Source organism: Lissotriton vulgaris, chromosome 3_1 (assembly GCF_964263255.1).
Source record: "Lissotriton vulgaris chromosome 3_1, aLisVul1.2, whole genome shotgun sequence".
NCBI classification, from domain to species: domain Eukaryota; kingdom Metazoa; phylum Chordata; class Amphibia; order Caudata; family Salamandridae; genus Lissotriton; species Lissotriton vulgaris.
Genome location: NC_141689.1, coordinates 1,855,146,374 through 1,855,164,210, shown reverse-complemented (window position 1 = coordinate 1,855,164,210; position 17,837 = coordinate 1,855,146,374). Strand labels below are relative to the sequence as shown.

The window sequence follows — 17,837 nt, the reverse complement described above, 5'->3', positions numbered from 1 at the left end:
TTTGGTTTTTTGTTTATTAAATTGAAATGTTCATGCTACCTGATCAACCACATGTCAATTTGTAATATGTTATGTGTGAAATGCAGACATTAATAGCATTTAATTATCACTATACAAAGTCCTACTGTCAGCATATTAATAAAGTATGAATATATATATTTGATGTACGAGTTAAATTGTTTGTGTCCGTTGCATTAATTAGTAGTACAATTCCTACAGTAAAATACAATTGATATTGGAAAATTAAAATAGCTTAATTACTAAGGTTTAGAGTAGTTTCCTCTGGACTGAACTTTTTTAATAAATGGCTTTACAGGACATTTTATTTTCTAGTATCTGTGCAAAGTGGAGACAGTTTAAATGTGCCAATTGAAAATATGAAGTTTTGTCATAACGGTGGTGGGACTCAATACATTGGATTCTAGTAGAAAATTATCCCCTTGGATAGCCCACATGTTCAGAATTGATTTATAATGTTGTATGCTTTATTGTGATGTCTGCACAACAGTAAAATTAAAATAAAAGAAGATTATTTGTGTTTGCATGGATCATGGTTCTCACCTATGGAACATTTTGAGGATATATTTGATAACACATCTGCAAGTGTTTTTCAAATCTTACACTATATATTTGAATGAATTTGACGTTGTGCATCGTAATTGGGATAGTTATGGTTGTGTTATTTTGAAATTTGGTCCACTTTTACTAAACATTATATCCCTGTCACTAATGGTATGCCATGCTACATAAAAGTGATTAGTAGTGATTCAAAGTAAATAGATGTGAAAGTGGTAGTCTTTTTAGATTTGCAGAGCTTGTATGAAATCTAGTTTGTGAAATTGTTCATCATCAGGATACTGCTTGAAAAGAGTTACACGAAAAAGTAAGACGTTTGGAACGAAGGTTAACTCTAGATAAAAAATGACTTTGCAATTGGAATCCTTCTAAGAATCCATCATGAGTTCTTACTATAGAACAAAATAAAACTTTAGACACTCACAATTTCAAATAAATATCTTCGAAAGGCAGTAATAGATGATTTAGTGCAACCTGCAATCATGAAGGATCTCAGACAGCCTTTAGTGTGCTTGATGGTAAAGCTGTGGAAGAGATGTGCAACGTGTGCGTCCATTTTGCAAATGCCAGATCACGGTTCGCTCAAAATCCTCGCTTGATTTGAACTGGGTTAATAATATGAAGGCCACCAGAAAGGAATAAAAAAATCTAAAAGTGATCTATAAGGTGCTGCAGGTGCAGTGGAGTTGATGGAGTTCACCCATCCTCAGTGGTGATTGTAGTGACATATAAACAACAACAGAGCTGAACTAATCACAGACGGAGCCCAGATTTCATGAAATCAAATAAAGTCCCTACTAGAACAGTAGCACCACACCCCATTACATTTTTAAAAAGGAGATTAGATTAAAAGAATACTCAACTCCACAGAGCCATTTTAGTTACATTTTATTTACCCTGCAGACTTGAAGGTGCAGATGTTTTTAAAGCTGTATGTTGTGCACACCTTTGTATGGGCTTAGACAAGAATAAGTTCGTAAAAAGAGCTTTTCTGCCTCCTCCTCTTGACAGACAGACCCTGTAAAATCTTAAGCTTACTTGCTCAATACCGTATTTTACATGCACTTTTTAAAATGTAATTGACCTATTTTATATCATCCGCTTGCACTGGAAAATCTTTTGACCATCTGCTAAAGTTTACTTCTGAGCATCTTCTACTGATGGTGACAGGGACATCTCAGCTATGGCTCTTATGTGTTACCCATGATGCACTAAGGTGACCAGAGCTGGCAATCTTGTATATATATATATATATATATATATATATATACTGTGTATCCAATAGAAATAAAGGTCGGGCGAGTTTAAAATGTGGTACGAACAAATATTTCTATGACTGGCATTGAGAAAGGCTTCACAGTTGAAACACGTCTGCCAAAATAAAAATGGAATCCAGATACCGTTGTGTGCTCCGATTTGTTGGGAAATTATGATGTGCATGGTGGCCACTGCCGTGAAGGAGGCACCCGGCTACGAGTTATTCAGCAGAGGCGAAGTGGCAATTTATTGGGAATCTGTGTCGCTATTGCTAGAACTGCCGCTCACTCTCTGAGATTGAGTATTTGTCGGCACAAGTTGTCATTACCAAAAGGATGGACTTTGGTTACATTAATCAGTCCATACAGATACTTACCTGTGGTGAGTTGGACGTACGGCAATGCGAGGAACTGGTATTTAATTTGCATATCACAATATAGTGGAGGTAATGCAAGATGATTAATTTAATTGGCTGCACGTCTAATTTTCTACTCAGGGACTGACATTACAAAATTGTGATCGATGAGCGCGCAGCCACCCTCACTCAGAGAAGATTATTGGAAGAAAACACATCTTGTGATGGCAGATACAATGCTGCTAGACTGCCGAGTCCGTCTTCTCTCACCAGACTCTGTGTGTCCAATAGAAATGAAGGTTGGGCGAGTTTACAATGTGGTACAAAAATATATTTCTATGACTGGCATTGAGAAAGGCTTCACAGCCGAAACAAGTCTGCCAAAATAAAAATGGAATCCTGATAGAGTTGTGTGCTCTGATTTGTTTAGAAATGATGATGTGCATGGTGGCCACCGCCGTGAAGGAGGCACCCACCTGCAAGTTGTTCAGCAGAGGCCAAGTGGGAATATATATATATATCAAGGCTGTTGTGATACAGCCAAAACGCGTCATGCTGATGGTGAGGAGAGAATAAAGACACTTTATTTCACTGATATTGGTGTTCGAGAGATCTGTACCTGGGGGAGGAGCACGGCATCGAGAGCTGAACTCACCGGACTTTTGCTTGTGCTTGTATATATATATATATATATATATATAGATTGATTGATTGTTTCTCTTCAGTTACTCAGTTACTGGGTCGAGGGAGACCCAAGATAATAAAGGAAGCCCTATACCTTTGAACTTTGTGAACTTTGTGTGCATGCCTTCTTGCTTTTTTTAGTGTGTATATGTGTAATATATTATATATATATATATATATATATATATATATATATATATATATATATATATATATTGATTCCAATCCCGAATCACAATTTAGAAAACAGGCGCTGAGTCCGTGGGATGTGCTTTTCAAAGAGAAGTATTTATTCCATATGAAGGACTTTGATGCGTTTCGGCGGACGTGTCCGCCTTGCTCACGACATGAAACAATACAGAATTCAGCTGTTAGAGTTACCTCAAGTAACTATAACTTGCGCCCTAAGATAACTATAACTCCCACTCCCGCCATGCAGAGCTTTCTCATCAATAATTTTACAGCAAATGTTGCAGTGATATTATCAATGATGTCATAGAAGATGTCATGAGTGATGTAATATGTTGGGAATTAGCAGTGTATGGCTCACATGGCGCATGGCTATGCAAAAAGGAAACAACAAATAATCCTGTTGCAGAAATCAAGTTCCCTGAAAGTGTGGTGGTTGGGTCTCGATGTCAGATAAACAAAGTAGAGCTAACTTACTAAAGAAATCTCTGCTTTGAATCCCTGAATGGTGGTGAATGCAAGATGAAGTGATATAGAAGCAAAGCAGGTTTGATATAGATGGGCTCAGCTCAAACAGAGATATGGATGCCCTGTTATAATTAGAAGAGATAAAGACAGCAATTATAGACTTGAAATCTAGTTGTGGGCTCCTATCTGAGATGTTCACAATATTGCACCCCAAATATCAATGTGTCAGGCAGCAAATGAATGTGGTTCTTTACCTTCACTAATAGGGAAGCTATAATATTGACATTGCTCAAACCAAATGGAGACCCAGTGGAAGTGTTCTCATACCACTGACTATCAATGTTGAATCTGAATTGCTATGTTTTCAGGTAAAGTTCCAGGGCCCGGAATATCACCACTGCTACCTGAGTTTTCCCAGTCATAAGTAGATGGACATCAGATATGAGATTTCTAGCAGTGGTGTTCATAGACATGGAGAAGGCTTTTGCTATCCTAAATTGAAACTCTGTGTTCATGATCCTTTGCATGATGGGCTTTGGCACAGAAATTATGTAATTGATTTGATTACTGTGGTAAAACCCAGTTGCAAGGGTAAAAACAGAGGATGCTACTTGACACCCTACTGATACATCATGACTCTTGCAATGGAGCCACTGGTGGAAAATGCTCCACCGGGAGAGTGTCCACAGCGGGATCAAAATGGGGAACTGCATACTCACAATTTTTCCTATTTGCAGACAATATGTTGCTTTAGGTCAGTATATGGAGTATATGCATGATATGCTGTGAGGTGATTCAAAAAAATCCAGAAGTTCAATAAATTCATGACATACTTGGAGGTGAGATAGCACTAACACATATGTGCACAAAACAAAATAAAAACCACCGCCCACTTAGACTAACAGACACAGCCAAATGCTGCTGGATCCATGTCCGGCTTTGAATAGATATAAATGTGGCATGCATGCAGGCAGTACCATTGTGGAGCATGCTAGTTTCACAGAGATATCAAAGATGGCAGACACACCTATGTGGACAAGGGCAGACATAAAAACTGTTGGGGTCTGTGTGACATCAACTCAATACACGTATTACAGCATTTGAAAATCTGCAACTCTTATAACCTATTCCATCACATTGTTTCTAATTTATAATGAGTTAATTAGAACCTTTAAAACAACAAGGAACTTCGGATCTGACATACCACATACACATGAGGCATTTATGATAATGCTTGTTCAGAGTACTTTGATACAGCCAAAATCTCAACTCCGTTAAACATAACAAAAACATGTCTCTAGTGACATGTATGTGAAATATGGATGACAGTCGTGGATGAGAATTTAAGAGACACAGACTGGTAGTTATTAATAGGGTACCTGAGATCGGTGTCTAGAAATGCCAGATTAAAGTTAATCCAACATCGCACTTACTTAACATGCAGTTGGGTACCAAATGTTCTCAACATTAACGGACACATCCATGAGATGTAATTTTGAATATGCTAATTTAATGCACATGCTATGGTCATACACATAGCACATTACTGGTCCAAAATAGCCTGGAAAATAAAATAGCTAAACAGGCAATACAACAACCTGTAATCTTACAGCATGACTGCTGAAACTCAGGGCCCAGACTAAAAAGACTAAATATGGCAGCAAATTTGTCCAAAATGCAAATAGCCATGATGAGGAAGCCTAATATTGCATCAATAGTAAAAAATGGAAAAGAGAACTCTACAAATGGGGGGAAGCAGAAATCTCGGTTATGACTACACAACAATGGGTTAGAGGAGGATTCAGCCAGATAACCAACTGGAATATGATATTCCCTAAAGTAACAAAAAAAGACGATAATGGACCATCCTGAATAATCAGAATGAGACGTAAAATGGGCCAGGATTGAGCAAATACACAAAGGAATTGCCTGATCCATTGAGTCTATATTGTTTTCTAGACAAGAATGCCATATGTAAAGACTTATTTCACTAGCATATCAATAATTGACAGGTACACACATATGTTTAATTAACTATTTAATTGAACTTCATATATTAAATTACATTTTTTTATGATTTATTTAAAAAAATCCCACCAAGTAAAATATGTATATTTACTGACTAAATATTAAAAATTACAAAATGTTGTGTATATAATTACTTTTAAATGATTTCATTATTTTTAAAAAACTGTTACATTTATTTGAATTTTTTTAAAAAGATTAGTAAAATATTTTATCAAATATTTTATATTTATATGCATTGTTTTCTAACATTAATTTACATTTATGTATATATTTTAAAAGTCAAAATACATTAATTTATTTAAACACTATTTCTGATGGGGTTCTTTCCTAAGTCCCTGCCTCTGTTATTTTCTACAAAAGAGTGTTGCAGTACCAGTGGTTGGGTGCCCATGTATAGTGCTGGAGTTACTCCAGGTCTGAGCTGAAGTAAATTTACTTCTGTTCTGAGTCCTTTTACATGTGTAGGTTTACTCACCTCTAAATTTTCCCTTGTGAATAGGCCCCGCATCACCTAGCAGAATCATTGGCGTTGGACTCTCTTATTCAATATTTATGGATAGCTACAGAAAATCAGCCACAATTTTGTAGAATACTTCTTGTCGTCTTTGCTTATAGTTATCTACACCCGATCGTTGTCAGCCATCTCTATCTTGGGGCTTGGAATTCTTTGTCTATTATAAATCTGACAACTTCCAGTGAGCACAATCAATGGGGCCATTTTGAATTATGGTGGAGTCCTGATATAAATCGATAGGGCTCCCTGCTAGCCAACAAAAGGCTCCTCTATCCCATTAAGAGGTGGGAGAGCACCAAGGGTTTCTGATGCTGGAATCTCAGATGGTTCCACTATTGGAACTTCTTGAGATCAACAACTGCAGGGGTGCTCGGTCATGGTGATGGATGCCCTCTCTAAATATGGCAGGGTGATCACCACTCCACTGATTTTCCCTGCTCAGGCCACTATGCAAGGCATGAGGTACAAGGGCAGGAAAAGAGAAATATCCCTGCTACACAGTGTGTCAATGACATTTGTTTTGTTCTCTTTCAGCAATAAATCCCAACTTTGAGGGTTTGTTGATGAGATAGAAACAAGAATTCCAAGTGAGCCTCAACAACGTGCATTAGAAGAATAAAAAGAGTAGAAGTAAATAAAGAAGTGAAAAATACGAGATCAAATATTACATCATCGTAAGGGGAGATAAAAGTAATGAAGGAAGACATGGCTCATTACAAGTTTTAATGTAAGAAAAGGCAGATATTGTTATGAGATGCTCAGCTACTCAATGGGCCACATATTCCAATCCTGGGCTTCCTGGTTGATGTTATTAATTAGTGTTGTCAATACCGTGCAGTCGTGATGTGAGTGTGAAAATAATGAAGATAATAAATTAAAAAGCAGATGCTTCAGGCATTACCTTACTGAATAAAAAGATCAAGAGTTCTGTGAGAGTAGTTGCAGATTGGAGCAGTAAAAGATTTTGTAGGCACATGTTCATTTGCTGTAAACTGAGGTGGTATTTCACGGTTAAAGAGGATAGTTGGTTGGTTGGTGAAAGACTAAGAGACATGTGCATGCATTAAATGCCTTGCTGGTTTGAGGATGCTAATGTGGAGGGTTGTGAATTGTATGAGAAGACTCCCAGAGTTTAGATAGAGGAAGGATATGTGAGACCGAAACATGCTCTTAGTATCAGTAGGCATTGTAGTGGATTAGTTTGAAAATAGCCTGCTGGGTGTTACCATCACCATTGTCTACACCAGTGACTATTGTGTGTGTGTGTGTGTCTTATAAAGCGCACTTCTACCCGCACCGCAGGCCTCGTAGCGCTATAGACCGCTGGGGAACCCGTCCTGGCTTTCCCTGTGAGATAGTCCCTCCTGGGAGTCTCCAAGGTGAAACCAGGCATCCCCAGCGTTTGTGAGGGGCCGTTGTGGAGATGAGGCAAGCTAATGCCCAGAGTTGCCGAGTGTGATCTCTGGTTGGAGTAGGCACCGATGCGAGAATTATCGAGTCCGCTGATCCTGGTCCGAGACCCTGCCGCGCCGGAAATCAAACCCTGGTCCCGGGCCGTTCTCTGCTCTCGGGTCTGCCGCCTCTAACCAGTGAGCCACACCACTCCCCCTATATGCTGAATCATTCCCTAAGCAGTCTGGATAAAAGTTGTAAGTGGTATGCAGGTGTGCACTCAAGTCATGGGGCGGTAGATAATTTCCAGTAGCCTGTCCCACATTGTGAAACTCTCTCCCACAACAGCTCAGGGCATTACTCTCTTTCTCCAGCTTCAAGGCAGCCTTGAAAAACGTGTCTTTCCTCCATCTTTATTAAGACTGACACCCTGAGATCTCTGTCAATTCAGTGAGCACCCTGTCAATGCTAATATGTATGTATTCATCCATCCATTACTTACTCATTCACAACAGCACAACATGGATCAGCAGCGGTGGAACTGGATCCATTAATAAAAAGCCAAGCAAGCCCTTTGAGAGTGAAACATGGGTTTTTGATTTCAACCCTTCATTCTAGGATCATGATTAATAACAAGGACATGGCATACAGATACAACAATGTAACCAATACAAGACTAGCCCCTTACCTACTCTAAAGATCAAATCATCTTCAATGGGGTTCTCTTTCCTTTTGCTGGTGCTGTACATGCTGGCCGGCCTCTTCACAGCTTTTTGCTTCACATGTCCACTCCCAGGGGACTTCACCCGCCTTTTAACCCCCTCTGTGGTGGGTGACACGTCCGTGGACTTCACTAACTTAAGCCTGAATGGGCTTCCCCTTATATGCTGATCATAGAGTCTTACTGAGAGTGTGAAGTCCCCTTCATTTGGAATTGTGTACAAATAGTCGTAAGTGCCATTTTTGTTGTCCAGTATTTCGCCATCAGATACACTACCATCGGGTGTACTTAGTTCAGCTGTGATATAGGCACTGCCAGATTTACAGAGTTCTCCATCCTTGTCCTTAGTGGTAATTGTGAGTGACATTGGCTGGCCAATCACAGTCTGTTTCAGGCCTTCACCTGTGGCCACTGTTTCAAAGGCCACGGCGTTAGTGGTCAAAATCGTCCCCAGATTGTGAATAGACTTCTTGACCCCTTCGGTTTCCACAATGAAGTCGAGCTGGTCATTCTCATGCGGCTGCAGTGGCATCTCCTGACTGGCAAGGTCATTCAGCTTCTCACTCATCTGCTTTTTAACCAGTAAGACCTCAGTTTCTGTCCCGTGGTTGAGTGACTGGGCGGTAAAGCTGCTACAGCTTTTAATGTTCTCCTGTCCCTCCAGCAAGGTGTCCAGCTGAGTTTGAAGAACCTGAGGAGATGGCAAGATAATGATTACCAATATGACAATGTGGTACATACTACTTCCAACAAACTACACCGGAGCACAATAACTGTTGTTGTCGACCAGATGTTATCTGTTTTCACAAGTCCAAAGAAACATTGTTGCATTGTTGGAGTTTAGATTTGGTAAGAAACAACATCATTATGTACAGTAGGATATGGGCATGTTTGGAGGATAATGGTCACAATAACACAGTAGTATTAGTGTAACTTTTCCTAGTTCATTCTGCCATTTAACTTTACCCAAAGTGGCCCAACTTTCCACCTCATGTTTTAATCCTATAATTAAATATTATTATTATCATAATTCCCATGTACCATAATCCCCTTGGTTATGTTATAAGGGGATGTCTGTGCCAAAGCCCTCCTTTCTATCCGATCTTTAACCATTCAATTGATTAATAGCCACTTGGTCATAATGTCACAGCCATGTATCACGGAAGCTTGTTTACTTCCCAGTGAAAGAATTGGCTTGGTAGTTTGGTCTGCCCTGTTCCCATGATGCACTGGGCCAGGGACAGACTAATTTGCATATAGCCAGGTTCTGAGCTGGGATGGTGCAGTGAGCTAAAAAACGGTGTTGGATCAAGCCCTGATCTCTTGACTGGGTGAGAGTATTCTGCTTAATTCAGAAACTCTGTCCATCACCACCCCCTTTTGCTTAACAGCCATGTATCAGGCATGAAAGACAAACTTCATAACATCTTTAGGACTTTTCTCAACACCATTCCGTTTCATTGAAACACTAGTTTCTGTCTGCTTCCATGGTCTACTGTGACTAAGGAAATGAAGGGGCAAAGGTTAGAGGTCTAGATCCCGCAGGAGCCTCTTTATTAGCATAACTGCACAGACACATAGAATGCGATGGCAGATCTGGGCTACCCGGCTCATCTAATTCCCCCAACGCAGGGTACCTACTTTTAACACTTGAACCCTGCTTGGCCTCCAGTTTTCAGCTTGCTCACTTAGTTCTATTGTTAATCTGTGTTTAATAAGCCCTGTTCGTGCTTGTTAATAGTCAAAGCACTAAAATGTCACTTTAGACAGTAGGCATACACTTGTTCCAGTCCCACTTAGTGTAACATTGCTTCAATACTTCAATGCTTGACAGTGCTTTTCGTCCAGTAACACATATAACAGGTTTCTTGTGGTGTGAAAATGTACTGTCTATCTCAAGGTTTAGACAGGCATCAGGACACATAGGGCCATGTGTATCAAAAAGTTGTTTTGCGATTCTCAAATAGCGATTTTTTGAGAATCGCTATTTGAGAATCGCAAAATGCAGTGTATGTAGGATTTGCAAAAGCATTTGAGAATCCTACATATTCCTTAATAGTGAATCGCAAACTGGGATTCGCATTTAAGGAATACCTCCCCATTCATTCCTATGGGCCTATAGGCCTATAGGAATGAATGGTAAGACATTCGCAATTTGCGAGTACCCATTAGGTACTCGCAAATTGCGAATGCAATTTCAAGGATGCAAGGGTGTCAAAAGGACACCCTATTGCATCCCTGAAATAAGCATGGGTGCAGATGTGGCGCTCATACATTCCCTAAGGGCATGTATGTGTGCCACATGGGACTTTGAAAAATGCACAAATGTGCATTTTTCAAAGAAATTGCAAATTACCACCAACCTGAAATTGGTGGTAATTTGCGATTCTTTAAGCCAAAATCGCACAACTTGGGTGCTTCTTACATTGCATTTGAGGAATTCCTTAAATGCAATTGCAAAATAGGAAATCACAAATGTTGCGATTCCTTATTTTGCAAGTGGGGTTTTGTGTGATACATTGCACACTGCTAAATTGCGATTGCAAACACTGAAATTCTGTGAATTTCAGCGTTTGTGATCGCAATTAGGGTTGATACACATGGTCCATAGTTTTGATGCGAAAATATCAAAAGACAAAACATTATTGAGGAAAACAATATAATTTTTTCATGTGTTTGTTTTCCTTTCAATACTTTGCATTGTGCATGTATGTATAATGTGTTATTTGTATAAAGTGAATTTAGCCAAAAGGCAAGGATATAGTGATTGGGAGGTAGCTTGCTTCTGGAAGTGGATGTGTGCTGTTACATCACTGTAATACAAGATTCTTTATAGAGGCAAGATGGTATTCGCTCACACCGTCTCTTGTTAACAGGGTACAAATCCCTGTATCCTCCTGTTCCTTTCTTTTTTTCTTTCACAGTATTGGCTCTTTCCTGTGCTTTCCCACACCCCCAGTAACTTCCTTTTAACCCCCTGCATCCCTTGCACATTTTTTCCTCTTATCCTGTCTTTGCCTTGAGATCTTCCAATGAAACTGCAGGGATTTTGAAACTCTGAAAAAAACGAAGGGCCTCATTTAGATCTCGACAGACGGGTTACTGCGTCCCAACGATGACCGATATCCCAGCCACCGAAATATAAATCCCATAGGATACAATGGGATTTATATTTCGGAGGATGGGATATCCTTCAGCGTTGTGACAGAATAAACCGTCCGCCAAGATCTAAATCAGGCCCACAATCTCCAGTCATTACAAACAACTTTTAGCGAATATTTTTTATGTTTTTTTTGCCATGGATGTTTTTTTGGATGGTATTGGCCTTGTAAGTGACACCACTAAACGTCTTGACCCAATGATGAGAAGTTGCCAGTGTGGCAGACGCTATCATGCTTAGCACAAAATTAGCATTCAACTTGGCAGCTCCTTTGGATAAAGACTCGCTTAGGTACCAATTGATTTGTCTATATCCAATCTCCTCAGCCGTGCCCCTGCTGCTGATGATGTGATGATGAATACATAGTGCCTCAGAAGCTGAAATTTATTAGGTTTATTCTTGTACCGCTCAGCCAGTCATGCTTGAGCAGACTTTGCACAGAACTGGTTTCCTTACTTTGTGTTTCAGGCCGTAGTTCACCTCCAGTTCCATAAGAAGAACACTCTTTCGCACATTTAATGTCTTTTGGAGCTCATCAAAAGTTGTGTGAATTTCATCTACAATGCTGGCCTTCTGATTGACTAATTGATGGATGATTTCAGACACCAACCGAAGTGCACTATCAATGTCGGGAAGCCTGTAGAAAAAGAACCCAAGCAACATTGCATTGTCAATAGATAAACATATCAATAATATGATATCAACATGGGCATTACTCTTGAAACAATTAATAATATTCTTGCAATACAGTACTCATTGATTGTACTTAATAGAACTTTAAAAAGCCTGACTTGACAACAAATCTGGAAAAACTAGAGAACATCTCTCTATTTCATTTTTTTTCTGTGGCACCTATATAGAGAAATGGGTCAGACCTGGGGTGGTCATTGCGAGATTCAAGAATTTCTAGGGTGGGCTGTAAGCTAGGTTGGCTGCTTTCAGAGCATGATGGGCTGCCATGACACAACCAGGCCCCCATTCCACTATTTTCGTCATGGCCTCCTGCAGTGTGGGTCTGGAATGGACATAGGTGAATGGGATGATTTTTAATTTGCAGTCTGGCCTTTCAGATATACAGCTTTTTGTCACCTAACTAGCATAGAGACACGCTAACTTAATCACACGAATTACACAGGAAAGAGGTAGCTTCAAAAGATCGGATTGTGGGAATCTTGTGCCTTCCATTGAAAAGCACACTTCTTCAGCTTGAACCTTCAATGAGTAGCACAAGAGGGCAGGAATAAGTGCGAGTTGCTGCCAATGTTGATAGTGCCACTCACACTATTAGGCCCGGGCACCATCATTATTACAGTTCCAGCATCCCCATAGCTCGCCTCGTTTAAGTGACTGAGGCGACAGCAACTGTCTTCAGCTTGTCTCCTTCTCTAATGCCTTCCTCTCTGGAGGGTCGCGGTCATACAAACTGTGGAATCGGTAGCTCGTCCTACTTCAGGGCTTCACCCAGCCCAACACATTCAAAGAGAGCTTTCATTTGGCTTTAAAAAGCTTGTTCTGTATCTTTCAAGTAGTGCTAATCCGTTCTCCCTTAATCACGGATACTTTCAACCAGAAATTATCTATGCTCTCTCTACCGTATCATCCTGCCTTTATCCCTTGAGGTCTGCATTGCCCCATTCCCGATGCTCAGTGACCAGAGGACCTATAAAGAGCTCAAAGTGAGTCATTAATAGAGGCATCATATTTACAGAGAGCGATCAGGGAGGAACGCATTCTGGAGAGTGCGGTTACTGCCTAGAGCATCCAACTGATCCAGTCCATTCTGTAAGGAAAAAGCCTTTAACTCCATTAGGATAGCGGAAATAGATGGCTTTATGTCTTCAAAAGAGGACAAATCTAATGTTCCCGAAGCAGTTCAAAGTTCACAATTTAATGTCAGTGCGGATTTGAATTATTATAGGATCATGTGTGCGTCTCCAGGATGCTCTACAGTCATAAGCACATCTAACAAAGAATAGGAAAACTCTTTTACTGCAATTCTCTGCCGTTTTATTAACATGCTACTTTTTTATTAAAATTATTTTATATTATGTCGTAGATTTTTTCATGTTATATTAAGTTATGCTATGAGTTTGGTAAAATGCTTATTTTTTTGTTTTTTACCAAGGGTCATCTTGATACTGCTGAAGTGCTGTGGTTTAGATGCTACTTCTAAGAAGGACCATGGACCCTCTTTCAAGGATAACAGGGCTCTTGAAGGGTGAAATGTACATTTTTAGTGTGCAGGAATTGAAGGCCATGTCCATTAAGTGTTTTGTGCGCAGTGCACAGGGAGTTGAAAACCACATGCTATTCCATGGTCAACCAATGAGACACTTGAATGCCTGGGGTAGGAAGGGGGACACATGGTTATAGCTTGTAGCCCCTTTCTGAGGCCACTGGTACAGGCGATGCGAACTTTCCTCCCGGATATGAAGGATGTGTTACACCTCTTGGTTGATGTGCAGTGCTACGTGGAGACCAATTTTTTTGGCCTCTATTGATGCAGAGTCGCTGTACACCTGCATACCACAGGACCACACACTGGCCACTGTAGAAACCTTACTTCGAGACAGAAATCTTAACGCCCTTCACATTTTTTCTTCACTATGAAGTGTGCACACTTGGCTATGAAAGAAAACATTTTCCAGTTTGAGGACTGCCTATACCATCAAACGTCCAGAACTTTGATGGGCAGTACTTTCGCTCCCATCTTAGTTTCTGATGGGGATCTGACAGACACGTCAGACAATATTTTGCCTCACTAATTGAGACTTGGTGTTATCTACACACCGTCTTATAAATCTGGATTATAGATTGCATGACTAAACTACTTTGCTCAGCAGTCCCAATAACATATCCCTTGTGGAATTTCCTTAGGCGGGGATTTAGATTCTATAGCCCTGGTACCAAACACAGTGCATTTACTTCTATCCATCTATGCTGCCTCTATGAGGAATAACCAACTATACATCAGGGGCAACGCTGCTTGTGTACCTCAGAAAACTACATTACCCAACATGCCTTTGTCAGCAGCACTAACATTACATGACTTGGGTGTTCATTTGATGTGTGGTTAGATACAATAGCGCGGATATCTAACGCGCTGGCTTCTGACATCACCTTGAAATGCTAGTGGTCACTGGTGTTCTCACCATGCCGTCTTCTTGGTAAAAGTACCCATTAGATACACATCATGCCGTATGTATGCCATAGATATGAAAAACTACATTTGCCACCATGCCTGTCCATAGCTTGGACATAGGAGTCCATATAGTGTGGGGTTAGGTACTATAACGTGGATATTTAATGCATTCTTTCTGGTTATAACTTGAAATAGTAATGGGGCAGCAGATGCGCTCGCCACACCACCATCATCGTAAAAATACCCATTAGAGATTATGGGCACGACTGTATGCATGTAGGAAGAACTGCAATTCCCAGCAAAACTAGGCTCATGTAGCTTGTAACCACCGTAACCAGCATAGTGTATCCAATAGCGTGATACAAGAGCTTACAGCTTCAACTGCTGCACATTTCCAGAAAATGGATGCCTTTATAAGAGCGCTCAGCCAATGCCTCGGGTTATGCCTTCCCCCCAGCGTGGCTAGTGGTAACACTTTTGCATAATACAAGGTAAGTGCTCTGTGCTCACAGTTATAATGCTCTCCACAGGTGCATGGGATTACGCTACTTGGTACTCCTCGTGTAAGAACCAATGGAGCAATAGTTCTCTTGTTAGAATATATTTTACCCCATTTTGCACATTCGTGTGACCAAATAGTAATTTTACATTGTAGTCTGTGAAGTGTGAGATTAATTTAAACAGTAGTATTCTCCAAGTATTTGGGTGTCACCTTCACAATTTTTTTTTTAAAACAGAGGGGTTACAACCTTTAAATACTTTTATCAATACATGTTACCTCATATAGTTAGAAGTTACCTACTCCTCCTCCCTTCTGACTGTGATGGACTACATATACTAAGTTTCCTGAGGCATAACTATGCAAGTGTAAATATGAGTTACCAGCGCTGATTTTTAAGGAATACAAAGAGTTTCTTTTTGATTCTTGTGCCAATCTCTTTTCTTTTGTTTTGTCTCTGTCCTTTCACTACTACATAGGATAAAGAATACCATGAGCCCCATGCCAGGGTAGAGTTGAGGCATGATGCCCGACATTAGCGGGTAAGCCCAACCTTTTCCCAACTACAATTATGTGGTGTTTTTGATGGTTATAGATAAATCTTCATGACGATACCTAAAAACTCTAAATGAGATGGCCATGTTACGTGTGTAAGGGAGCTATTGTCAGTTAGATATTTGTGCACCCTGTAGCTAGCTTTAACTATCACATTTTTCATTTGAGTTTGCTCTGCTGCCCTCACAACACTTAGCTCATTTAAGATATTTATTATACCTCTTCTCAAAACATCCATGAGCTCCTCCCTCTCAGACAGGAGGTTGTAGCACGCATCATGGATAGGCATCACAGTGTAAGGAGGTTGCCCTATGATGAAGCATGCCACCTTTGGTGGGTGAGGGAAACCGTCCTTTGAAAGGGACACTCCACCATTACTGGGTGTTCCCTGTCCTGTTTGTTATAGACCCTGGGGATTTGCTGTGGTTAATGTAGCTTCCCGCCTTCTTCAGGGTCCCTGATTCTACATTTTAACAATCACTCAATTTTCTATCTTTCAATCATTAACCTGTCTTTTAGATCATTTTATTTATTTGCTTTAAATATTTTCCCACCGTCTTATTGGCATTCGCTTCAATTGGCATCATCGGACATTTAATATTGTCACAGGACACCTAAAGCATAGCATTCACAACTTTTCAAAGGGCTATGGTGAGAAGGAAAATATAAACATTACCTATGCACATGTTAAGATATGCATTAAAGCATCACATTATTCTACCAGTTAGAGGAGAGTCATTATTTACTACCATTATAATACCCTAGGGGTTCGAGCACATGCACACTCATTACTTTCTCCAGTGAAACAAATGAAAGAATTTTGTGGGGCCTAGTGAGGGACAAGGAGTAAAGAAGCCCATGCCCTTTAACAGCAATGCTGCCATCTCTCCCTAATAAGTCATCAGTGTCAAGGGGTGTTGCATATCAGTGTTAAGGGGTGTCAAGGTGTGTTTAACACCGCCATAGGTGAAGAAATGGACTGAATCTCAAACGAAGCTACATTTTTCATTGACCCAAAAATGACTTAATGAAAAAGATGATGCAAGATGCATATGTCTTTGATGCATGGAGAATTCTAGACTCTCGCCAAAATACCTCCCCTCAGAGAGCAAGCTTTTGTCAGCAAAACGTAAAAATATGACAAGAAGGATTTACACTGTTTGAGTTTTTTTTATTATTAGCACTTCACACTTAGATGGTACTTCGAGTAGTTATTTTCTTATCTTGTCAGTGACGGGTGCTTTCACAAATGTATACTTCAACAGAGCATAGCTCTTCTGTCCCTTTTTTACAGCAATCCGTTATTGAAAAGTGGAAACAAAAATGCCTTCTATCAAAGCAGCCATTATGATAGCATTAATGGGATACCTGCATATAGAATCATTCACATCCACCGTACCTCTTTTCAATCGCATCCAGCTGGACCTGCAGAGCAGATTTGTGCTGCTCGACCACGTCTTTGAGGGGAACCGTGGAGTGCTCAGCATGCTCGCCCTCTGTGCAGTCCTGGCACATCGCTGTCTCGCAGGACTGGCAGTAAAATTCCATTACCTGAAGCAAAGGGCAGAGCACAATTTGATTAGTCACTGGCGTACTCAGCCCACCGCCAATATTGTACTGCAAACTATCCAGAGAACATCAGAGTTACTGTCTCCGAGGGAGCAGAACATCAAGAAAATGATGAGCACACAACCTCACATCACCCTTATGACAATCATTTAATGTCGGGCAAGTGGCCAGAAGAGGTAGGGCCTCCGTTACCCTGTCAGAGAGCCGTCTGCCCTGATTGAAGATCCCTGCTTGCCTTGTGTGGGATTTCTAAAGCCTTTACTACAAACCACCAGAGCAGCAGCTGCAGTAAACGCTGTGTGGGATTTGTTTCTGAAAAACAAAAAGTAATGTCCCTGTCACACACACATTTTTCTCCCCGTGCTTGGGTACCACTGAACGATTTCCCTGCTACCAACAAACTCGCGTGGCACTTCGGGGTGGGAAAATCGATGGACAGTTGCTCCACCCTACATATGGGGGGTAATCATTACTGTTGATTGGTTGTCTAGTAGCGGACAGGCTGCCAGATTAAGGGTTTCCTCTGGGGGAGTCGGCTCAGACTCTGCTGAAGTAAACCCAGCTGTCTCCCAATGCAAATGGGGTGAAGGAACCCTGAAATTGTCAGGGTGTTTGTCCTGCCAGGTTTAGAGGTGAGAAACCACAGGGTGTCTATCTGCAGAAACCGTTAACCTGGTGACGCTTCCACCACTTGACTGTCGGTTCATAATGGTGGTTGTCCTGACCAT

At 40.6% G+C, this 17,837-nt stretch overlaps 1 protein-coding gene across 3 annotated transcripts in view; it reads right to left on the bottom strand.

Moving 5' to 3' along the window:
- TRIM2 (tripartite motif containing 2) overlaps positions 1–17,837 on the bottom strand; it is a 460,803-nt gene that overhangs the window by 91,241 nt on the left and 351,725 nt on the right. For all 3 annotated transcript variants that reach the window (XM_086962313.1, XM_086962314.1, XM_086962312.1), the window contains exons 4-6: positions 16,940–17,091; positions 11,801–11,981; positions 8,152–8,875 (exon numbers count right to left, since the gene is read on the bottom strand). In XM_086962313.1, coding sequence (XP_086818439.1) covers positions 8,152–8,875; positions 11,801–11,981; positions 16,940–17,091 — 1,057 coding nt within the window. The remainder of the gene's footprint in view (positions 1–8,151; positions 8,876–11,800; positions 11,982–16,939; positions 17,092–17,837) is intronic.